The following is a 23,451-nucleotide window of genomic DNA, read 5'->3' as shown; positions in this document are numbered from 1 at the left end:
ACGCCACAGCTCGCCGCGGTCACCGGTGGCGCTGCGGGCGGCTCGCGAACCGGTTCGGTGGGTCTGTGAGGCGACGTGCTCGCGCACGCACCCCGCTGGAGCGCGAGTGGGTGAAGCGAAGCGCCGATGACCCGGCCAGGCCGCGCGGGTCCTCCGGGCTCGCGGCAGCCCGAGGGATCCCCAGCCCTCGCCACGGGCTCGCGCACTGTGCGCGCGATAGCTGGGAGTTTTCGACCTCTTACGTTCGCATTCTTCGGTGCGCGCGGTTCTTTGAGGGGGGGGGGCAGCTGTGGATCTGGAGCGCTGGAGCTGTGCTGGGGAGGGCGGGAGCTAGCCTGGCCCGGTGCCGTTTGGGCCGGTTCGGGGCGGAGCTGCAGCAGGCAGCGGCCATTACAGCTCACCTGTACCTGCGCCGGGCCCGGCGGGGGCGCGCTCGCTGTCGAGATAAGAGTCCCTCGGCCTCTGCGCTCCCTGCGCAGCCTCGTTATTGAGGCCAGATGTTTGTAGTTCGCTCGTCATCTCGCCTAGGTTTCCGGGTTCAGAGTCCAATAACGCTATTTTGAAATCGTCTGCAGGAGAAAACTGAATCTTTGTGTCCCGCAGTAGAGTTGAGTTTTCATGTGAAACGTGCTGACTATTCATTAATACAGTACAGTCTGGACATTAACACTGCACTGAGAGAGAGGGGTTAATACAGTCCAGACACACTGACTGGACACTCCAGTACATTAACACTGCCCTGAGAGAGAGGGGTTAACACAGTCCAGACACACTGACTGGACACTACAGGACATTAACACTGCACTGAGAGAGAGGGGTTAATACAGTCCAGACACACTGAAGAGGAGCGATTATGGTGGTTGAAGTGTTTTTGAGGTCCAGGGGATAAGGGATGCCGGTGGAACCAGTCTGATGTGGTCTGGGGTTGTGGTGGAGGGCCCGGGTTCCCTGTTGAGGAGTTGTGTGGGGGGGGGTCAGACTGATCACATTCTGGCTGGTGGGGGATGCTCCCTCTGTAGCTTCTCACTGCCTGACTTCTGTGGCGTTGTGGTCTCATTGGCCCGGCCTGTATTCCTGCAGGTCAGGTCCCAGCGTGGATGACAGTCATTCCAGCAGCATCGTTGTGTGAAACGTGGGTGTCACCAGGTTTCAGGAGGAGTGTTGGCAGTAGGAGTAGAGCCGTGTTCCAATGGGACAGGGAAGCCCCGAGTCCAGCAACGCTGGAGCATGAGACATCGGCACCGGGTGGCCTGTTCCCCACTCCCACAACCCTTTGTGTAGGACGTGCCTCCCGGTTTTGGTTTTAAATGCCTGTTGCTCGGGCCTTTGTAGATTGTGAAAGTTTGTGTTGTTTCCGCTTCTAGTCTGCACCGTTCAAGACTGTCTCGATCTGCTTCTTCCGGCCTGGCAGTGCAGGACTTTCCCTGCAGCCCAGGCGTGTCTCGGGTGTTCCTCTCCGGACGCGTTCCAGAGCAGCACTGCCTTCTCTGTAGTGTGGTGACAGAGGGGTTATGTCCCTGTTTGAGACTAAAAGAGGCTCGAGGCTCGGAGGTTATAATCTCAGGTGGGGCTCAGTCGGTCAGGGCAGCCCTGGCCTGACCCAGGACTCGGCGGGAGAGATGACTGCAGGCGGATCTGGCCTTCAGGGCCCCCGCTGGGCCTCGGCAAGGCTCTGAAAACACAGTGGGGCAGTGAGCACGCGCAGACGGGCTTCTTCCCGACTCGGCGTGGCCCAGGAGCGGTGGACGGGTCCGGCTCGTGAGCGAGCCTCTCCCAGCCCCTCGGCGGGGCCCGTGGGTCGGTCTTGCCGCGGCTCTGTGAGCGGCGTGGGGACTGCCGGGCAGCTCCCCGCGGGGCGGGCTAGTCAGCTGGCAGGTCCGTGGTGAGCCGGGGTGTTGCCCGTGCGTCGGTGCTGTGGCTGTCCCGTGGGGGAGGGCTTTCTCGTGCGCTTCAAGCGTGCGTCCTCTGTCCCGCGGGGCGCGATACTTTCCTTGGGGTGCTTCTTGGCTATTCGGGGTGCTGTTGTGCAGCTCCCCCCGGTGCACCTGCGTCGGCGCTGGTATACCCCATCCCTCGCGGTCATGGTTACCGTCTGTCCTCAGGCCGCGCCTGGTCCCCTGTTGCCCGGAAACGCAGCGGCGGTAACCATGATCGTCGGCAGTGGCCCGTGTGGGGCTCGGCGGGGCTGTACGCCCAGGGGCCTCGTGAGCAGAGGGACCAGCGGGAGAGTCGCGGAGAGGGGGCCGCGCTGCTGCTGCTGCTGCTCCGGCAGGGGTCTCGCACAGCCGCGGCGGGTCAGCGACTGCTCAGCTGCTTCCCCTCTCTGGGCCCGCTGGACCTGCGGGACCCGAGCCGCTGCTGGATAGCAGGCCCCGAAGTACAGACCCCACGATGTTGAGTTCGGTCCGGTCTGTGAAAGCTCATCGGACGGCCGTGCCGGAGAGGACACGGGTTTTAACGTGACGGTTTTAGCGTTCGCCCCGGGGGGCTGCTTCCGAACGGTCGGCGAAGCGCGAACCGGAGGACACGAGCGGCAAACTCCGGAGCGGTACGCGTGAATCCGAGAACAGGAGCAGCTCCTTTGCACGAGGGTTGTGGGAGTGTGGAGCAGGTCTGAGCACCCATATTGCAGAAGCCGATGCCCCGGTTTCTGTCAAGATCCTCAGGTCAATGATCAGCTAACTACCAGACAAACAAGAGGAGTCAAATGGCTGCCGCTTGTTTGTTACCTAAACATTCTTTCAGTCTGCGAGCCGCTGTGCTCAATACTTTCCCCTCTGTCTCCGGTTCCAGTATCTCCCCTGCGTCTCTCTTTATCTGTGCATTCCCTCTCCGCGAGCGTGTCGGAGCTTGCCGGCGCTGGGCCGGGCGGTGTGACTGCTCACAGGGTTTCCGCGCGGTGCGCTGAGGTGGGGGTGGGGCTGTGTGCGCGCTCGTGATCGGGGCTTGTCCTGCCCGTTGGGGAAACGTACGGGGAAGGAGCCGTGGGCCTGGCTTGCTGGTACACCGCACTGGTGCGCGTCTTCCCTCAGAGAAGCCACTGTATGTACATGCGCACAGCTGGAGTAGAGACAGAGCAGTAGATAGTGCAGATCTGCAGCGATAAGCAGCCAAAATCTGGCCCACTGTGGTTTCCTGTGGTTGGTGAGGTTGCGGATCTTTTCATCGGCTTCGTGCAGCTACGGATGTGCTATTCTCTGCGAGTGCCCTCAAACACCTGCTGTTGGCCAGCACATCAGAGTACAAGTGGAAGAGCCTTAAAATTAAGGACTGGAGTAACTTCACACAAAGGGTGGTGGGAGTGTGGAACAAGCTGCCCAGTGGTGGTGTTGAAGCCGATATCTGGGCTCCTGTCAGTGTACAGCTGGATAAGATCCTCCAGTCAGGACAGGAGGCAGTTCTGTACACTGATGGTGGATCAAGCTGCACGGCCACGTTGTTGCTTTTCAGCAAGGAGCTGAAACAAGTCTTCGCATCAGTTGGCCATTACCTGCCCCACAGGCTCGATGGGCTGAGTTTGTGAAAGTTTGCTCTTGGGAGCCTGCAGCTTCTGGGCCCTGGACCGGGGGAATGTGCTGTGGGAGTGTTTCCTTGCTGTGCTCCGCTGCGGCGCGCGGGTGTTGTTTTTAATTGGTCGATTATACGCCCCTCTTAGTTTCACCGCATGGGGCTTGTTCCCTGAGGTCTGAATGCAATGACACCGAAGGTTAAAGTAGAAGCTGTTGGGATGGAAGTATTTCTGAAACATAATTTGAAACAGCCCCTAGGACTTCCCCAGTGTCCCTGTTCAAGTTCATTACAGGCACTTGTACACCATAGATTCTAATTTTACACCCTACAGAGAGTGCTGACACTGCACTGAGAGAGAGAGGGATTAATACAGTCCAGACACACTGACTGGACACTCCAGTACATTAACACTGCACTGAGAGAGAGGGGTTAATACAGTCCAGACACACTGACTGGACACTACAGGACATTAACACTGCACTGAGATAGAGGGGTTAATACAGTACAGACACACTGACTGGACACTACAGGACATTAACACTGCACTGAAAGAGGGGTTAATACAGTCCAGACACACTGACTGGACACTACAGGACATTAACACTGCACTGAGAGAGAGGGGTTAATACAGTCCAGACACACTGACTGGACACTACAGGACATTAACACTGCACTGAGAGAGAGGGGTTAATACAGTCCAGACACACTGACTGGACACTACAGGACATTAACACTGCACTGAGAGAGAGGGGTTAATACATCATTTCCTGTTATTCAGGAAGCTGTGAAATTGTTCTAGGGCGTGACGGGGGTTGTCTATTGTTCACTGGGCCTTGCTGCTGATTTCCCAGTGTCTCAAGGACGTGTCAGTGAGTGGCGTTCAACAGGGAGTGAGCAGGGGTTTAGGAAGCGTGGTGCTGCAAGTCCAAGTGTGGAAACGATTGCTTTTTATAAACGGGGTGGCCACCTCGAGGCAGAGCTGTGCGGGGAGCCGCTTTTCTACTCCGGGGGCTCCGTTTCCCCGTGACCCCGCGTGCCTCCTGGCCCTCCACCTCCCCGCTCTCCTCTCCGTTCCTGTCTCTCCGCTCTGTGTGAATCACATGGGCCCTCATGGGTTTCTCACTGTTGTCACACTTCTATTTTTGTGGGGGTGAGAAAATCAGCTGTGTGTCTCATGAACGTCACGCCGTCCCTCCCTCCCTCTTCCTGCCTCTCCGTGCAAAGGTGAGGGAGAGCTGTCTCCTCCGTGCTGCGGAGCCTGGGCTTCCTGTGATCCGGGGGCTCGCGGGCGGCCCGACCCAGAGCCCAGACCCGCGAGGGGCTGCAGCGGCAGAGCCAGGCCTCCGGACGAGCGGCGGCGGCGGCGGCGGCGGCGTCTCCCACCCCCGTTGTGGTCCGTGCGCGCAGACAGCTGGCTCTCCCCTCCCCGGACCTGCTCTGACAGACGTGCGCGGACGGCCGCGCAGTTGCTGCTCCCCGCTTGGGTCTCGAACAAACTTCTCATTGTCTGCCGTCTGGGAGCTGACAGCTGCGCGCGCCCCCCTTCTGTGGCCCGAGTGGCAGACAGCCTGACTCACTCACTCACTCGCTCGCCCGCCCGCTGCAGGGACAGCTCCTGGCGTGACGCGCGCGGCGTCCAGCCGGGGGACGGGCCTGTGCCCGTCCGTCCCGTGACGCAGGCAGCCCGGGCAGCCCTGGTCCCGCCCGTGGGTCAGGCGGGGCGCTGGGGCACGAAGGCCGCTCACCGCGCGCTGCGGCAGCCGTGTTGCAGGTGCAGGAGGAGGGAGGAGTTCTGCGCCGGAGTGTCCTGCCAGGTGGCTTGGGAGATCGGCGCTCGGCAGACTCCCCCTGTGCGGAGGGAGAGGCGCAGCGAGCCCACAGCTGGGTCCGGGCCCACTCGGCGCTCCCGAGAGCTCAGGGGTCCCTGGTCCCGCTCCGTCAAACGATGGGCCTCACTTTCTTAGGCACATTTAAGGATTTTATTAGCTGTCTCACAGTTGATCACCCGAAGCGTTCACCTCGTTAAAGGTGCACTTCTCCGTGCCGCCCCACAGGGCCTGAGACGTGATGTAGCCCTCGGGCCGCCCGCCCCACCGGCCCTCGCGCGTCAACATCTTGAGCCCCTTGCCCGCTTGCCGCGGCGCCCTGTCCCCCAGCTGCCTGGTTCAGTCGGGGTGCGAGCGGGTGACGGCTCTCTTGGGGAGCGACCCGTGCTCGGCGTTGGTGAGGGGATGCCTTGCCCTTCCGGTTTGGGCACCGCTGCGGTTTCCTCTCTCGTGTCGGTAGGGCTCGTCGGGGTGGAAGTGGAGACTGGCGAGGTGCTGGGGTCCCGGGGGTCCCCCACCCCGTGTGCAGCAAGCGGTTCAGTGCGCTGGCGCTCGAGCTGCGCGTCGGGGCAGGTGTGGAATGTAGTCTCCTCCCCGGAGCCCTGTGGACAGCCTGGGTCCTTATCTGTCCCCCCCCCTCTCCCTCCCGCTCCTGCTCCAGCGGGAGATAAGGGCCCTGCAGGCTGCGACCTTGCCTTATAAGGGCGGGAGCCGCGGGCTGCCCAGGGGGGGGAGGGGCGTGCCGCGCGCAGTGGCATACCTGAGATAGGGATCAGGGCTCGGCTGCCCGCTGCAGCGCTCCGCTCTCCGGGCTGGGGGTCTCGCACCTCCTGCCGAGCGGCCCCGGGTCACCCCTGCGGCCCGTGGACTGTGCGGGAGCTGACCGCGCACGTGTGAGGGTGTTGATCGGCTGGTGTCCTGCCCGGCTCAGGGTGGGCAGCAGCCCCGTGGAGTGCGCGGACCTCGCCGTGTGGTACTTGTGCTGCACTCCTCCCTCCTCGCCGTGCAGGCAGCCGTACCCCGCGAGGAGTGCTCTGTGGGGCCCAGACGGCACTGCCCCTTCCCAGCGCCTCGTTCGTCCACTGTCTCTCGCCAGAGGTTTGTCTCTGCCTCATGCCGGAGGTACTCGGAGGCCTCGGGTAGCCGCTGGGGTCTGGGGTGGCAAATGTTTGGGCCAGCCCGGCGGGGGAGGAGAGCCTGGCCGGGAGCCGTCCTCCAGGTGTGAGGTTTGCTCCCTTAGTAAGACTCGTTCACCAGCTTTGTCTCCTGCCTTTCCCAGAGGGCCCTTCTGGCGGGACGGCCACCGCAGTCCGTCTCCCCGCCCACTGCGCTCTCTCACGCGGTCGTTCCCCGGCTCGCTCACCAGAGCGCTCCCACGCCCACAGCCCTTGCGTCACTGGTGAAGCAACACGGTAGAAAATGAGGAGCAAGATACAACATGCTGGTTCCTCAGCTTGAAACTCCAGGACATTAACACTGCACTGAGAGAGGGGTTAATACAGTCCAGACACACTGACTGGACACTACGGGACATTAACACTGCACTGAGAGAGAGGGGTTAATACAGTCCAGACACACTGACTGGACACTACGGGACATTAACACTGCACTGAGAGAGAGGGGTTAATACAGTCCAGACACACTGACTGGACACTACGGGACATTAACACTGCACTGAGAGAGAGGGGTTAATGCAGTCCAGACACACTAACTGGACACTACAGGACATTAACACTGCACTGAGAGAGAGGCTGGTTTTGGGGAGCTTTGGTTCAGTTAGAACAGGTTATTCTTCTAGATCACCCTAAATCCCCTGTATAAAAATTAGGAACATCATGACCACTTTTCAACTGATTGTTTAAAATAATTTTTCAGTGGATGGAACACTGATCTTTACAGGCTTAAGGATATTCTGATTGCCATGTGGTTGACTTGTTCGAGGGCTTTAGAAAGTGGTTTAAAGGCCGCCTGTAAAAATAACCAGCAGGACTGGGCTCCTCTAGCTCCTTGACTGGGGTCGTCTGTAATCAGGAGTCCTGGGAATTAGGCTTAATGTGTTGACACAACCCTGGATTCTGCTTTTTTCAGCCTGTAGTACAAGTTAATATACAGGCTGTAGATAAGCGAGCTCTGTGACCCAGTCCCTTGCTGTGCTTTCTGAATCAAGGGCAGTGTGTAGCAGTTGTTAGTAGTGGGGGAGGGACTTTGAAGAGAATGAGGTAATCGCATTCCTTTTGCTCCTTTATCTGTGTGTGTGTACTCTGCAGGTGAAACTCTGAGTCACTGCCTCTCTGGTTTCTCTCCCTCTTTTCCTGTTCCATTCTTCCTCCTCTCTATCTCGCTGCAACTGGGTGACACACGAGTGCATCAGACCCAGCTGATGAGTAACCTGAGTGGACTGGCAGAGCAGTCAGCTGTCCCTGCAGTCTGGAGTGTGATCTTGTGCCCCTCTCCACCAGACTGGCAGAGCTCAGCTGTCCCTGCAGTCTGGAGTGTGATCTTGTGCCCCTCTCCACCAGACTGGCAGAGGTCAGCTATCCCTGCAGTCTGGAGTGTGATCTTGTGCCCCTCTCCACCAGACTGGCAGAGCAGTCAGCTGTCCCTGCAGTCTGGAGCGTGATCTTGTGCCCCTTAGGGCCAGACTGGCACAGGTCAGCTGTTCCTGCAGTCTGGAGTGTGATCTTGTGCCCCTGCGGACCAGACTGGCACAGCGTGTCAGTTGTGGGCACTGCAGTCCAGATTGAGCTCAAGAGGTTCTGAAGGTCATGACAGGAATATTGTGGTTAAATGGATGAGCAGCACCTGTGCAAAGTGCTCTTCTGTCCCCTGAAGCAGCAGCAGCAGCAGCAGCAGCTGTGCGGGGGTGGGGATGTCTGAGGTCTTGAACTCCGACGGCACAGCTGGGAATGAGCCTGCCCTACAGCTCCTACTGCTCCGGTGTTAACGAGCTCGATGCCTTTTCTGGCGTCAGTGGTTATTTCAAACATCAGTGCACCTTTCCCGAGAAGCGTGCCGATCTCATGCAGGTGGCAAGTGTCCCGAGACGCTTGGCCCTGCGGAGGTGCTCTAGCCCCCCGACTGGACGTACCTCTGAGAGTCGGGTTTAACCCCAGCTTGCTGCCGACACGACCGCGATTCCGTCAAAGGTGAAACGAACCTCCGAGCCTCAGCTGTGCGAGCCTGGTGACCGGCGCTTGATGAAAGGAGAGTCCCAGCTCTGGAGCCGGGGAAGCAGGCCGTGGGGCTGGAGGAATGTGTCTCGTCGAGTAGAAGAATACAGCGAGCTTCCTGAGAGCCCTGCCGGTCGAGGAATCAGGAAAGGGTTTGCCCCAGGCGGATTAGTGTCGCATTACCCGTCTACAGCTGAACGAGCAGTTGGGCCTGAAGGCGGCAGAGCGGCCGAATTGTTTCAGCGCTTTCTTTTCCTGCCGGAACGAACGGCCTCGCGCGGCTCCGGGTTCACGTGCACGTTCGCCGCGAGACACCGCCGGGGCAGCGAGAGCGCGGGCATGGTCTCCCGAGACGGAGGAGGGCGTGGGGGGGTGATGGGAAACTGACGGGGCTCGGGCTGGGAGAGGGCCCCGCCCTGTCGTTCACAGCTCCGGGGGCTGACCCGCCCTTGACAAACTGGTTAGGCCACTGGGACGGGCAGCGAGGCCGCCGTAGTGCGCCTGTAGGGAGAGTTCACAGCTGCGGGCTCCACAGTTAGAGCAGCAGCTTCAGCCAGGAAAGCTCCAGTCCCCTGTCCTCTCTTACATGTCTCCGTTGCGAAGTTTTTTATTTTTAGTGTGCTGCATCTGAAGCTCGGTTCCCCTGAGACTATTACTGTTCCCCCTGTAAGAGATCTCTGCCTGTCCTTCTTTCCCAGAGAGAATGTACAAGTCTTGACAGCTTCTTCTCTCTGTGGGAAAGTGGTTACTGCCAGTAGATTCTTGCACAATCTTTTCTCTGCCTTCCTCTCTCATGCACTCAGTGCAGTGTTCATGTACTATAGTGTGCAGTCAGTGTGTCTGGACTATATTAACCCCTCTCTCTCAGTGCAGTGTTAATGTCCTGTAGTGTCCAGTCAGTGTGTCTGGACTGTATTAACCCCTCTCTCTCAGTGCAGTGTTCATGTACTATAGTGTGCAGTCAGTGTGTCTGGACTGTATTAACCCCTCTCTCTCAGTGCAGTGTTAATGTCCTGTAGTGTCCAGTCAGTGTGTCTGGACTATATTAACCCCTCTCTCTCAGTGCAGTGTTAATGTACTGTAGTGTCCAGTCAGTGTGTCTGGACTGTATTAACCCCTCTCTCTCAGTGCAGTCTTAATGTCCTGTAGTGTCCAGTCAGTGTGTCTGGACTGTATTAACCCCTCTCTCTCAGTGCAGTGTTAATGTACTGGAGTGTGCAGTCAGTGTGTCTGGACTGTATTAACCCCTCTCTCTCAGTGCAGTGTTCATGTCCTGTAGAATTGGTTGTATTCTAGGCCTGGGCTCAATAACAGGAGCTTAATATGAGGGTCTTAGTCTCTACATGAATGCCAAATGATGTTTTTGATTGCCTTACTGGAAGTCTTGCTGTCTCTCCTTACTCCCTTCTCTGCACTCGTGCAGTCGGCAGTGTGTAACTGTGATCACAGCTCTATTTTAGGCTGGTGCCCTTACCTTTAATCACAGCTCTTAGGTGTTAATTAGAAAGTAGGCAGGGATGAAGAGGAGTGAGGATTGCTTTTTTTACTTCTGCACTTTGTTTGACTTTTTCTTTCCTCTTTCCTTTCTCTTCTCTCAGTAGTCCAATATGGTGACTAGGGATAATGTGCAGTGTTCTGGATGAGACAAATTACAGACCCAGGACACTGTCAGTGAGAGTAGGGGTGCTGACCCCAGTGTCCTGACTGCTGGTCATTACAGACCAAGGACACTGTAGTGAGAGTAGGGGTGCTGACCCCAGTGTCCTGACTGCTGGTCATTACAGACCCAGGACACTGTCAGTGAGAGTAGGGGTGTTGACCCCAGTGTCCTGACTGGTGGTCATTACAGACCCAGGACACTGTCAGTGAGAGAAGGAGAGATGTTTTGACAGTGACTGTGGCTCTGCGGCAGTGAGCTGCCCAGCATGAGCCCCTGGTTTCTGGTCACGCCTGCTTGTGCTTGAAAGGCTTCCCTCATGTCCGTGCCATCTCCTGGTTCAACACCACCGCTCACAGCAGCAGCCTGGTTTTCCTTAGATCGAGCTTGCTGGTCCTGGCTCTGTCTGCTGGTGTCATTCCCAGGCTCTGCGGCTCCAGTGCAGATGGCCTCGGCGACATGCTGGCTTGTTTAGACCTTTATTGGACTCGTTTCTCCAGTCAGTGTCCCAAACACCCCCACTTCAAGGCTCCGGTTCCCAATGGCTCCAGCACGCAGAGCCGGACCCTGCCTGTCCCCAGCCTGCCGCCTGCGGATCAGTTCACCAGCTCCAGCACAGTCGCAGCAAGATTCGCGACTTCCCGCGGTGTTGTCACATGAGCGGAGCTGGCTGGCGTGTGTGTGTGTGTGTTAAATGGAGTTAAACATCTTACGAGTTAGCCCTGCGGTGTCCTGGCCCGTGACTGGCCACCGGTTTTACTGCCAGTTTCCTCGCGCTGCCTCCTGTCAGTCGAACACTGTCTGGGTGCGTCTGTGCGGGACTTTGGCCTTGGTGTGTGTGGTGTTTCCAGCTGTGCGAAATGAGTCGCGTGGCCTTGGTTCAGGGACTGGCGTGCTCTGGCAGTACCGCACCCACTCGGGCACCTGGGCTGCTTGAGCAAAGGGGAGAAGCCGAGCTGCCTGGCAGCTGTCCTGGGGGCCCTGAATAGTTCGTTTCCCCAGGATGCCAGCTCCTCAAACCTCACTGGGGATCTCTGCCCATGACTTAGTTTTTCTCTCTTTTTGCAGTTTGTGTGCTGCCTCTTCCTCCCCCTCCTCCTCCCCTCTCTGTGGTCTTGGTGGTTTGGTGACTGCTGGCCCCCTACCCCGCAACCCTCTCTCCTCCTGTGGACTGAAGGTCTGTATGGCTTCCTCCTCGGGCCAGCGTGCGCCACTGAGACCGCCGAGCTCGTCAGTCGCGGTTCTCGGACTGGTCCTGTGACAGACCCGGCGAGTCTGGGTGTAGGGCTAGGACCAGCTGATCTCCTGGGCGAGCCTCATCTGAGCTCAGTCTTGGTTTCCACAAATAGCCCAGTTAAAGCACATTATTTCCCCCCGTTCCACAGCTCCGAACTCCGTCTCTCCTCACTCGGATAGTTAAGTTTACTCCCTTATACCTGGCTCAGCAGCTCTGACTGGGAGACCAGCTGATGAACAGACGGGTAGGGTGTTGGGAGTGCACCTTCGTCTAGTAGCAGTAGTAATAATTCCTGACGCACAGCGCTTTTCGCTTTTCTGGACACTCCACTCAGAGCAGCCCTTTACAGACACTGGGGATCCCCTCCTCCACCCCCAGTGTGCAGCCCCACCTGGATGAAACTCCCGTCCGCACTCACACACACCAGCTCTCAGTGTGGAGGAGAGCAGACTGATGAAGCCAGTCAATCAGGTCCTGTCGGTTGTATTTCACACCTGAATGAGAGCAACTGAAACTTTCATTACCACAGGTCTCACCCCAATTGCAGATCGCATTCAGCCGTTAAAGTGCTAAAAGCAAAGTTTAAAAAGCCTCAAATGGCAAGTTTAAACTTTCAAGTGATCAAGACCCCAGCGATGAACAAAGCCCAGCAGAGATGGGGGGTCCCCCCGGAACTAGGACTGGACCCCCCTGCTGGCGCTGGAGAGAGAATGTGTCTCTTGTCCCTCTTCCTCTGGTGGATTTTGAAATCCCTGGGAAGAGATGAGAAATCCTTCTGAAAGGGAGGGCTGGAGAGCGTGGTCCTTTACTGCCGTATCAAAACGAGCCCTGAGCCTGTGGGCTCCCACGGGAGCGTCTGCGTCAGTCCCTGCAGGTGCCGCGGGGGGGGGTATCCTGAGCCGTGGAGCCTGGCGTTGGTTACGATACGGATGCGCCTGAATATTTTCAGGAGCCCCGTTTGGAAGACGGTGGGGCTCGGTTCTGGTTGTGTAGGGTGTTGACCGTTCCCCCAGCAGTTTGAGCTTGTGTCTCGGGGGGGCCCCCTGCCCCCCACCACAGGGCCAGCCTGTCGGTCAGCCTTGCTTCCGGCCCTGCTGTCTCTCTCTGGCGGCGAGCGCTCGTGGCTCTCTGTACGCGCTCTGTACGCAGGGGGGCGTTCCTCATGTGACGGCTCTTGTAAACGTTGTGTGCCGTCTGGATCCCTTTCCCGGCTTTAAAAGGTCAGGGTAGCCCACGCAATAGACTCAGTCATACTTATCTACGTCCGCTCGCCCGTTAACGTTAGGTTGTGCTGCATACAAAGAGATGTTCGAAATGCTGCACTGTGCCCACGCTGTGCCAAGTCAGTAGCAGCGCTGCAGGCTGACATCAGTCACAGTCTTGCTTGGTCTGCGTTTCTGTTGACTGAGAGGTGCCCACCCACCTCCCTCCCTTCCCACGGGATACTTGTGCACAGGCAGGATCCGGCCCCCTCTCCAGTCTCGGGATTGTAGCCGAATTACCACGTGCAGCAGGCCTGAGTCACAGCAGTCAGCGGCTCGCCGACCTGCTGATCCGAGACTGCGCGCGGCGTGCCCTGTGCCCCCGGCACTTCACAGAGCGCAACCTTGAGGCGTCCGGGCAAGAGCAAGGAACCCGCTTAAAATAATAATAATAATTGCTTACTTATATTGCGCTTTTCTGGACACTCCACTCAAAGCGCTTTACAGGTAATGGGGTCTCCCCTCCACCACTACCAGTGTGCAGCCCCACCTGGAAGAATTTGCACAGGCTGGCGCCCTGCTGCGTGCGGTGATGAAGTCACAGTATTCGGTGAATAAAGGTGTCCGATCCTGAGAATGGGGTTTGGGACTAAGGGGCTCCTGGTCCTGGGGGGGCCCCTGGGCCGTCGCCGCCAGGGATAATGGGTGCCAGTCGCTTTCTCGTGCAGCCAGAGAGCATTGTTTCCAGCGACTCCAGAACGGAACTTCCTGCCGTCCCTCCCCAGCTTGCCAGCGAAGGGTTTGCACGTGCCGTCAAGAACGCGGGTGAAAGGAGCACGGGAACGCAGCCTGTCGCCTGCTGGGGGCGCCAGGGCCCACCGCCTGCACTGCAATGAGGTCTTGAACGTCCAGGCCGGGCCGAGGCAGGGTGGTCTGTAACGTGCAGGAGGGGGCTCTGCCCGGTCTCCACACGCCCCCCCGCGTGAGAGACCAAGGCTGATGGTCTTGTTGGAGCTGGAGAGCTTGCTCCTGGGAGTGGCTGAACGGCAGGGGGTGGGGGTATTTGGTGCGTCTCTCTTGCTTGGCTGCAGTAACCTGTATCCTGGAGCGGTGTCTCCAGCTCGGCAGCCCCTGGACTCGGGGGTCAGGCGGGGGAGTCTCCTGCTCCTGTTCCCAGTCCTGTTCGTGCCCCCTCTTCAGTTCCACGCAGCGCAAGTCCAGCTGCTCGGATTTCGTTCCTGCAGATTTTTTTTTTTAAATGGGCACTGTGGCAGTCGACGTTGGGTGGAGGCGAGGGGTTGGACAGACCGCGGATGAGGAACGGGAGGCCGCGTGGGGAATGCGCCCAGCCCCGGGGGGCGGAAACGGGCTCCGGCACCCAGCTCTTAACAAACACATCCTGAAGGAGCTCCTGTTGGGGTTTTTTCGAGACGCGGACACGTTTGGTTTAAGTGCTGTGCTTCGGCATGATCCGCTCGGATGAATGCCTGCTGTTCGCCGCTCCGGGAGGGGTCCCGAGTTGTCCCACTCCCTCCCGACTCCAGTCCTGTTTGCCTGCTGATTGGAGGTGTGGGCTTCGGGCCCTCGGTCGGCAGTCACCCATCCCGGCCCCCCGAGACCGTTTCCCCCGTTCCCTTGTCCTCTCACCTCCCTTTCCTCTCCCCTTCGCCTCAAGACTCTTCTCTCACCGCGCAGTCTGCGATTACTGACGGGTCGCGGTTTAAATAACTTTCTCTTTTTGCTGGGCTTCTGGGTTTTTAAAGATTTAAATTAATACCCCTCTGTCCCTGAATCTGTCAGTCCTGGGGTTTTAGAGGTTCGGTGATTTTTCTCCTCTTTGTGTGATTTGGCTTCCTGGGGACTTTGGGTTTAATCAAGTGCCTTTCTCTCCCTCTCCCTCCTCCTCCTCCTCCCCCCTGTCTCTCCCCGCCTCCTCTCTCCCAGTGTGCATGGAGCAGTGTGAGAGTGCCGCCTCTCTCCTGGCCTCGGTGCGGGAGCAGGAGGCCCAGTTTGAGCGGCTGACCCGCGCTCTGGAGGAGGAGAGGAGGAGGGTCAGCCAGCAGCTCACCGCCGTCGCCAACGGCAGCAGCCCCCGACCCCCTCCCGCACAGCAGGTACAGCCCGCCCCCCCCCCCACTTCGTCACCATCATCCCATCTCCATCTCCACCTCCACCTCCACCTCCCTCTCTCTCTCACTCTCTCACTCCCCGTCATCTCCCATCAGCACCTTTCCCTCAAACCCGGGGCCTCCTGGTGTCCACCTCCAGCACCGCCCCTGCTAGCCCCCTGACCCGTCCATCACCTCTTCCGGTCTTCCTGCCTCCTCCTCCTCCTCTCTCCCCCGTCCGGGATGAGCCTAGCGGAGCAGGCGGGGGGTGGGGGGGGCAGCCAATGCTCTAGATTCTGCTGCTTTCGCTCCATCCCTGCTTCAGTTTGTGTCCGTTTATGCAGCGGGGTGTTAAACTGGAACAGTTCAGGTGAAGTGCCCTGCTCGAGGGCACAAACAGCAGCTCGGGACTCAAACCCACAACCTCCCGTTAACGAGTCCGGCGCCCTGACCACCGCCCCACACTGCTGCCCCCTGTGCGGGCGGTGTGGGGTGTCGCAGAGGCTCCTTATGCGTCTGCTTGAGCAGTGTTCCTTCCTTTTTGAGGAAGAAGCCATGCACATCAATGGCCTGTACTTTCTGTTCCTTTGGGGTAAGGAGCTGTCTGCGTCGGTAGTATCCCTCGTGTCAAAGCGGGGTCTTTTTCACTCTTGACACTGCTTGGCGGTCTGTTTCCCTGCCTGTAGTGCAGCAGCGAGAGGTGTGTAGCTGTACTGTTGTGGGACTTGAAGGACCGTGGGCGTGTCTAGCTGGCCCCAGGCTCTTAATTCTGAGAGGGAAAGGAACATGAAACACTTCTCCCATCCTTGTAGTAGTAGGGATATTGTGTTAACCCCCCCGAGTGGAGACTGGAGGTGCTGTGAATGGCACCAGCAGTTATGCAGCTCTGAGAAGCGACCCCTGACCTTTCTGCCCACGAGTCGGGCCTCAGGGAGGGAGCCTGCTGCCCGTTCGACAGTGGCTGGGGAATTGCCGCCGAGGGCCAGGGTAGGGGTGGGGCACGTTTAGCCTCGTCGGTGGTGGTGGAGAGGATCTGATTCAGCTGTTGCTTGAGAGGAATAAGGGTATCAGTTTCAACAACATGGCTGGGCAGCTTGTTCCACGCTCCCACCACCCTTTGTGTAAGGAATTGCCTACTGTACCTGGTTTTAAATGCTCTCCTCTGTATTTACAACTTCTGTCAGGTGGTTCGTGTTTCACTGTTCATCCGAAATCCACATCAAGGTAGTGCAGATTCAACATTCTCATGAGAAAGCGTTTTTAATGATTAGCTCCAGTGAGTCAGTGGAGGAGGGCGTGCCGCACGGTCTCTTGGCTCGGCAGGCCGATTGCAGTTTGTGAGCAGCGTGAGCGCAGGCTCTGTGGACAGGTGCGCGTGTGGCTTCTATTATCTGTTCTGTGGGGGCACAGAGAGAGCGGTCTCTGTGTGTCGTTCCGTATGCAGCTCATGAACGGCTTGTGTTTTTTGGATTCATTCTGCTACTGAGCATCTTCTAACAAGTAACTGGTTTTCGTGTTTTTGGTTAATAGGTGACTGTTTAACAGAGCGCGAAAGGGAAAGTTACTCTGAAGGCTGCCCGTTGAGAGAACGGTCAGAGTTCAGATGGCTGGTTTTATTACACTGGGACTCAGCACTGCGCATTGCTGTACAGTGCTCACGCGCTGCAGTTTCATTACGGTCTTGTATTGTACCTGTCGTCCTCCCTCAGTACAGAACTGTGCTGCAGATTGCTTTAGAAGGGGGGTGCCCTGCGTACCCCAGTTTGCTGAGGTGTAAAGGATTGTGATGATGGGAATGGAGAGCGAAGGAGTAGGAAGTGGATGCGGAGCTGCGGACAGAAATGGGATCAGTTCCCTGCCTTGCACGGCGGCTCTTTCCGAACACCGTGCAAGGCGCTGCGCCCCTCTGCCAGCTCGAAAGGCCTGCAGGGGGGTCTGGGAAAGAGGCATTGTGGGACTGCGGTCAAGAGTGCGAGCTGGAGCCCAGGCGACTGACGTGTGGCCAAGGGCCCTGCCCTCAAGCAGGAGCGTGATGTGGTCGTGCCGTCAGGGTTATCCGCGAGTGCTGCCTTGCTCAAGTGAAGCAGGCTTGTGACCGTCTCCACGCACATGAGCGTCTTTCCTCCATTGACTGTAGAGACTAGATAATGGCACTGTGTGTTGGATCTAAGTGAGCTTAGACTGAGGGTCTCCGGTCCCGGTCCGATTTGTCTTGTGGGTCATCCCATATAACTTGTTTAAGCAATCAGTTGGCTTGATTAAGGTCCTAGGGTTCTTGAGGGTCAGTGTTTTTTTGTGTTGATTCTTTAAATTGTCTTAGACATCAACTGTTGAACAGTAAACTGTTCGATATCTTTGTAAAGCTCAGCATTAAATCGCCACTTTCGAATCTGCACAGTCAGGGCTCCCCAGGAGCGAGGTTGGTCGGAGATCCGTTGTTAGGTCATTTCATTCTTACTGTTCTCTTAAAATCCGGCATGCCAGTTTCAGTGTTGCTCGCCTGGCTCACTTGGTAGTATCTTGGTCCAGTGTTTGTTGGAATACTTGGATCAGCAAAACTGTTCTGTCAGTAAGCTCTCTGGAATGCATTTGATACTGTAAACTGTTGAATCAATAGACAGTCTGCCGATGCTGCCACCTACTGGGCACTCTGAAGTAATAAAGTGGATAGCAGGGTTAATGGTGTCTGATCATCCTCCAGTCCTGGTCCTGGAGGGGGTTCTGTGTCTACAGCAGGACTTCTGGGGTCTTTCTAAACTCCCATGAATATCCCATGATTCAAGCTGCATTTGAAGGCTGCAGACACACAGGTCCAGGACTGGACTTCCCTGTCCTTGCATCAGGAGACGTGTCCTTGCTCCAGTGGTGCCTCTGTGTTCTGCTCTTGACTTCCTGTCCCTCTCTCTTTCCTCGGTGCAGAACGGCTGTGTGCCTGGCGATGCGGACATAGACAGACTGAAACTGAGCGAGGGATACGTTAACGGCACGCAGGTGACTGGCTCTTTTACAGACATGTTGGCCTGACGCGTTTCTCTGGTTTCTGTAGGGTGCATATCTCGACTGTCTTCTGTGTCTCTCTCCTTCTCTGGCGCGTATGACGCCCTGCCTCTGGTTGCCCTGTCTCACTGAAGGCATGCTGTCGTTACAGTACAGGATGCTGGACCCTGGTCACATCGTCGAGGAGACGGTTACAGTAGAGGAGGATCCAGAGCAGCCTGCCTCTGTGGTCTCCGTGGAAACCAGTGAGGATGGGACAACACGACGCACTGAGACCACGGTACTGGCCCAGCTGTGACCCCCTTGCTTTAATAAGTCGAACCGTTTCCAATTGTAATACCCTCATGGTTACGTACTGTAGTGCCCGGACAGTGTCTGTACTGTATTAACTCCCCTCTTTCTCTCTCTCTCTCTCTCTCTCAGGTAAAGAAGGTTGTAAAGACTGTCACTACTCGGACAGTGATCCCCTCAATCTCAGACAACCTGTCCCTGGATGGTTCTGTACAGGGAGGGATGGTTGGAGGAGTGAACAACTACTCCACTCTTGACCGTGTCTACAGACAGGGTGGGCCACAGGGTGTGGTTCCCCAGCATGGGGAAATGTATACCGGCACTGCCACAGTCCCCCGAAACTACCACTACGCCACTATTGGAGGAGGGGGGTATGAGGATTCTGGGTATCGGACAGGACCCCCATCGGACACCTACGCCAGTCTGAGCCGGGGGACCCGCATGGAAGACCGATACAGGTAAGGATGGAGTGGGGTTCATTAGTCCAGACGCACTGCCTGGACACTACAGGACATTAACACTGCACTGAGACAGAGGGGTTAATACAGTCCAGACACACTGACTGGACACTACAGGACATTAACACTGCACTGAGAGAGAGGGGTTAATACAGTCCAGACACACTGACTGGACACTACAGGACATTAACACTGCACTGAGAGAGAGGGGTTAATACAGTCCAGACACACTGACTGGACATGAAAAACTGTGCTGATCTTCTCTCGTTTGCTGCTGGTTCTCAGACCGGTGGATGGCTACAGGACTCTGGACAGTGGCTATCGCGCCCCCAGCCGGCAGGCCGACCCGTATGGCGCTCAGCCCCAGGTGCGGATGGGCAGTGCCCTGGAGCTGTCGGCGCCCCAGCGCTTCGTGCCCGAGCCCTACGGGCTGGAAGATGACCAGCGCAGTATCGGCTACGACGATGTGGACTACGGGATGGGCCCCCCGAACTACGGCACCGTGCCCCGCGCCGGAGGGGGGATGGGGCTGGACCCACGGCGAAGGCTCAGGTACTGTTGTCCAGCCTCTCTCTCTCTCTCTGACCCACTTCTGGGCTCCCTGGGGATCTGCATGACTCGTTGGGGAGTTTAAGATTTTTACAGCTCAGTCACCAATTGCTAGCAAGTTCTGCAGATATTTTCAAACTGTGCACACATCCAAGTAAAAACTGTGTAGCTCTGAACTCATGCGGCACTTTTCAAAGCAATATGTTTTTCAGCATTCATTTCTCTGAGATTTCATACTTTGCAATTTCCTCCAGACCTGCACCGTTGGGATCTGTGAGCCCGTGCTTACCCCTTGCTCTCGCACTCCTCACCCCGTATGTCCCACAAACTCTCAAACTCATGCCTGTATCCCTTCAGGAGCTATGAGGACACCTTGGATGGTGACATGGGGGGTACAGCGGGTGACGGCTATTTCTGGGGCGCCCCCTTGGCGCAGGCAGAGCGGGGCAGCATGGCCAGCTTGGACAGCACCTTGAGGAAGGGGCCACCCCCTTCCTGGAGACAGCCCGAGCTGCCGGAAGTTATCGCCATGCTCAACTACCGCCTGGATCCGGTCAAGTCGAATGCTGCAGCCTACCTGCAGCACCTCACCTACAAGAACGACAAGGTGAGAATAGCTCAGGTCACTGGGGGGGCACAGGGACAGGTCCGTACAGAGCCTTACCTGCAGCAGTGGACAGGTGAGAACAGTCAAGGTCACTGGGGGGCGCAGGGACAGGTCCGTACAGAGCCTTACCTGCAGCAGTGACCAGGTGAGAACAGTCAAGGTCACTGGGGGACACAGGGACAGGTCCGTACAGAGCCTTACCTGCAGCAGTGACCAGGTGAGAACAGTCAAGGTCACTGGGGGGCGCAGGGACAGGTCCGTACAGAGCCTTACCTGCAGCAGTGACCAGGTGAGAACAGTCAAGGTCACTGGGGGACACAGGGACAGGTCCGTACAGAGCCTTACCTGCAGCAGTGACCAGGTGAGAACAGTCAAGGTCACTGGGGGGCGCAGGGACAGGTCCGTACAGAGCCTTACCTGCAGCAGTGGACAGGTGAGAACAGTCAAGGTCACTGGGGGACACAGGGACAGGTCCGTACAGAGCCTTACCTGCAGCAGTGGACAGGTGAGAGCAGCCAAGGTCACTGGGGGACACATACAGGTCCATACAGAGCCTTACCTGCAGCAGTGGACAGTGGACAGGTGAGAACAGTGAAGGTCACTAGGGGACACAGGGACAGGTCCGTACAGAGCCTTACCTGCAGCAGTGACCAGGTGAGAGCAGCCAAGGTCACTGGGGGGCGCAGGGACAGGTCCGTACAGAGCCTTACCTGCAGCAGTGACCAGGTGAGAACAGCCAAGGTCACTGGGGGGCGCAGGGACAGGTCTGTACAGAGAATGAGTAATGGACAGATGACAATAGCATTGTGCTGGCACACACAGAAGGGGAGAAGGTGCTGCTTGAAGGGACACGCCCCCTGAATTCAATGTGCTGGGGTGGCTGTCCAGTGTGAGGGACTGTATGACACTTGGACACATCACGGTGTCCGTCCCAGCCTCTTCCTTAGCTGGGAGGAATATAGCACGTCGCCGCGGCTGACACGTCCTCCTGTCGTCCTCCCCCCCTGCAGGTGAAATCAGAGGTGCGGCGGCTGAAGGGGATCCCAGCTCTGGTCAGCCTCCTGGACCACCCCAAGAAGGAGGTGCACCAGGCCGCCTGCGGGGCGCTGAAGAACATCTCCTTCGGCCGGGACGGGGAGAACAAGATCGCGGTCAAAAACTGCGACGGGGTGCCTGCCCTCATCCGGCTCCTGAGGAAGACGCATGACCAGGACCTCACTGACACCATCACCGGTAACTGTCGCGACTGTGGGCCAGCGCCGCCGCCGCTGACGGCCAGGTCTGTGGGCCAGGGGTGTCTGAAGCCATGTGCTGTGCTCCAGCGAGGTTCCTCGGTCCCTCGTGCACAGTTGGCCTGGTGAACGTCTTGGCCGCCGGACCAGGTCGTTTCGGGGGCGGCAGTGGCTCGAAGGTGGAGCCCCAGGCTGATGGCGGTGCTGTGAGACACCTAAGTCTCCTGAGTGGAGCCTGTTGGTACCGATTCTTATTGATCTGTGCAGGTAGAAAACAGAGGGTGCACTGTTGGGTCCCCGATATGCTCCCTGTTCTTATCGGTGTGGCCGTAAGGGCAAGCGCTGTTCCACTTCGTGGCCGCGGTGACCCCAGGACACGCCCCCCCACCCTACACTGGAGCGTACCCCCCAGGTGTGCCCGGCGGGCTGCTCAGAGGACAGCAGCCCCCTGACCTCCCGGCGCGCTTTCCTGTCCAGGCACTCTGTGGAACCTGTCCTCCCACGACTTGGTGAAGATGGAGATCGTGGACCACGCGCTGCACGCCCTGTCGGACGAGGTGATGGTGCCGCACTCCGGCTGGGAGCGGGAGCGGGAGAGGGAGGAGGAAAGCTGCAAGCCGCGCCACCTGGAGTGGGAGACCGCGCTCACCAACACCGCCGGCTGCCTGAGGTACGACAGAGGGGCCGCAGGAGGAGAGGTAGTGGGATGGGGGGGGTAGTTGCCGTAGGCCGTTTTCCTAAGCGCCTGCGTGTGAATCATGCGGCCGAGGGTCACGGTCCTCTCCTCGTCTCCCGATCTCAGGAACGTGAGCTCGGAGCGCAGCGAGGCCCGGCGGAAGCTCCGAGAGTGCACCGGGCTGGTGGACTCGCTGATGTACATCGTCCAGTCGCAGATCGACCGCAAGGAGGTGGACAACAAGGTACGGCGGACTGCAGCCTCGCTCGGCGGCCGCTCCTCCGCTCCCGGAGCCTGCCGCCCTCCTCCTCCTCCTCCTCCTCCTCTGGTGTGAGGAAGGCAGGGCTGTGCTGACGCGGTCCCCCCTCCCCCTCTCGCTCCTGCAGCTCATCGAGAACTGCGTGTGCCTGCTGAGGAACCTGTCCTACCACGTGCACCGGGAGGTGCCGGGCTCCGAGCGCTTCCAGGAGAACAGCGCCCCGGGCCAGAGCCCCGCCTCCGGCTCCGCCCCCAAGGGCAGCTGTTTCGGGTCCCGAAAGGGCAAAGGTACTAGCGGTGGGGCCGCCCTGATCTCCTGTGTTCCTCTGGACTGCACCCCTGTGTCTGTTACCCAGTGTCAGGTCATAGTGATGCTGTCCATATCCCAGTTCCCTCTGTGTGAAATTTGTCTCCTGCGTCCTGTACTCCTTAAACTTCTCATACTCGGAGACCAGTCTCTGTGAGGTTTAGTTAAAAAAAATTCAAGTGCTTTCTTGTCTGGAGTTAATCCAGCCTTACAGTAGCAAGTGAATCCATTCATCATAAACTGGGCCAGGGAGCGAATTGGAAGATAACGGGATTAAAGGAGGAGTTACGGCACAGGATTGGCGGGAGAGAGAGGGTGATAAACTAACAGGATAGGCGATGCAGCGAGAGGCAGTAACAGAGCAGGTGATACAGATGGTTACAGTACAGGGCAGGCGATGCAGTGAGAGCAGGTAACAGGAACAGGGCAGGCGATACAGAAGGGTACTGGGTTTGTCAAGTGCGATTGCATCCACTGAGTGTGGCCTGACCGCAGCTGTGCCGTCTGTAATAGTGTTCTCCCTGGAGTGGGTCGTTGTCGTGTCTTGTCCTGTGTGATATCTCTGCTCTAGCTGCTTGGGTGTGGCTTGTAAGGGGAGCTTTGGTGGCTGTAAACTGCTGTTTCTCACGCTGAAATCTCTTTCCCTCCACCCTCCCCTTCTCTCTCTCTCTCTGTCTCCTGCTCCTGTTCAAAAGACGAGTGGTTTTCCAAAGGTAAGAGCCTCTTATAAACTCTGCTTGGCTGCCTTTCAGGCCTTAACGATTAAACGATAATTAACATTAATACTAACACTGGTGCTGGACTGGATCCAGCCGGGCCTGCCTGACGCATTTGAGCTCGACCAGGTAAATTGTTTTCCAGACCCTGAAGCTGTCCTGTGCCAGGCGGACTGCACTGGTCTCGTGGGCCCAGTTTGTTCATGTTTAATGGGACCTCGTCCGGCCGGGGCACTGCGGGACTTCTGGTTTCTGTTAGCATCTGGCCGCCGTGCGTGTTTTGCTGACGCGTTGTCTGTTGTGTCCAGGAAAGAAAGACCTGGACGACCCCACAGCCGACGTTGTCGATATTCCAAAGAGGACCGTTCCCGCCAAAGGTGAGTGGGCTCCGCCGAGCCGGAGGCCATGCAGGAGCCTGGTGAGCCTAAAGGAAAAGCTGCAGGGGAGGGGTTTTTGGGAAAACCCTTCTGTTTGGCAACGTTAAAAGCTAGCTTTTTAAAAATTGTAAAAAGTCATAAACTACCACACACCTCAGCCCTGGTGGGAGGAGTGGTACTGCTGTGCTCTGCTCACCGCTGCCAGCAGGTGTCCGCGTTGAGCTCCTGGAACGTGACGGGCCTCACACGGATCGCCCTATAACTGCACGGGGA

General features: G+C 57.8%; 1 protein-coding gene across 11 annotated transcripts in view; it reads left to right on the top strand.

Moving 5' to 3' along the window:
- The window catches only part of ctnnd1 (catenin (cadherin-associated protein), delta 1), a 37,022-nt gene that overhangs the window by 1,734 nt on the left and 11,837 nt on the right, over positions 1 to 23,451 (top strand). For 5 of the 11 annotated variants that reach the window (XM_088642705.1, XM_088642704.1, XM_088642707.1 and 2 more), the window contains 12 exons: positions 14,547 to 14,716; positions 17,630 to 17,701; positions 17,859 to 17,987; positions 18,131 to 18,456; positions 18,742 to 19,008; positions 19,363 to 19,612; positions 20,623 to 20,845; positions 21,322 to 21,514; positions 21,647 to 21,764; positions 21,907 to 22,066; positions 22,781 to 22,798; positions 23,110 to 23,178. In XM_088642705.1, the coding sequence (XP_088498831.1) occupies positions 14,552 to 14,716; positions 17,630 to 17,701; positions 17,859 to 17,987; positions 18,131 to 18,456; positions 18,742 to 19,008; positions 19,363 to 19,612; positions 20,623 to 20,845; positions 21,322 to 21,514; positions 21,647 to 21,764; positions 21,907 to 22,066; positions 22,781 to 22,798; positions 23,110 to 23,178 (1,990 nt within the window). In that variant the 5' untranslated portion in view covers positions 14,547 to 14,551. Of the gene's footprint in view, positions 1 to 14,546; positions 14,717 to 17,629; positions 17,702 to 17,858; positions 17,988 to 18,130; positions 18,457 to 18,741; positions 19,009 to 19,362; positions 19,613 to 20,622; positions 20,846 to 21,321; positions 21,515 to 21,646; positions 21,765 to 21,906; positions 22,067 to 22,780; positions 22,799 to 23,109; positions 23,179 to 23,451 lie in introns of those variants that run through there. The other 6 variants (XM_088642710.1, XM_088642709.1, XM_088642712.1 and 3 more) reach the window with 4 other exon arrangements.

This window comes from Lepisosteus platostomus, chromosome 8 (genome assembly GCF_059453375.1).
Source record: "Lepisosteus platostomus isolate fLepPlt1 chromosome 8, fLepPlt1.hap1, whole genome shotgun sequence".
Lineage (NCBI taxonomy): Eukaryota > Metazoa > Chordata > Actinopteri > Semionotiformes > Lepisosteidae > Lepisosteus > Lepisosteus platostomus.
This window is presented reverse-complemented; position numbering and strand designations above follow the sequence as displayed.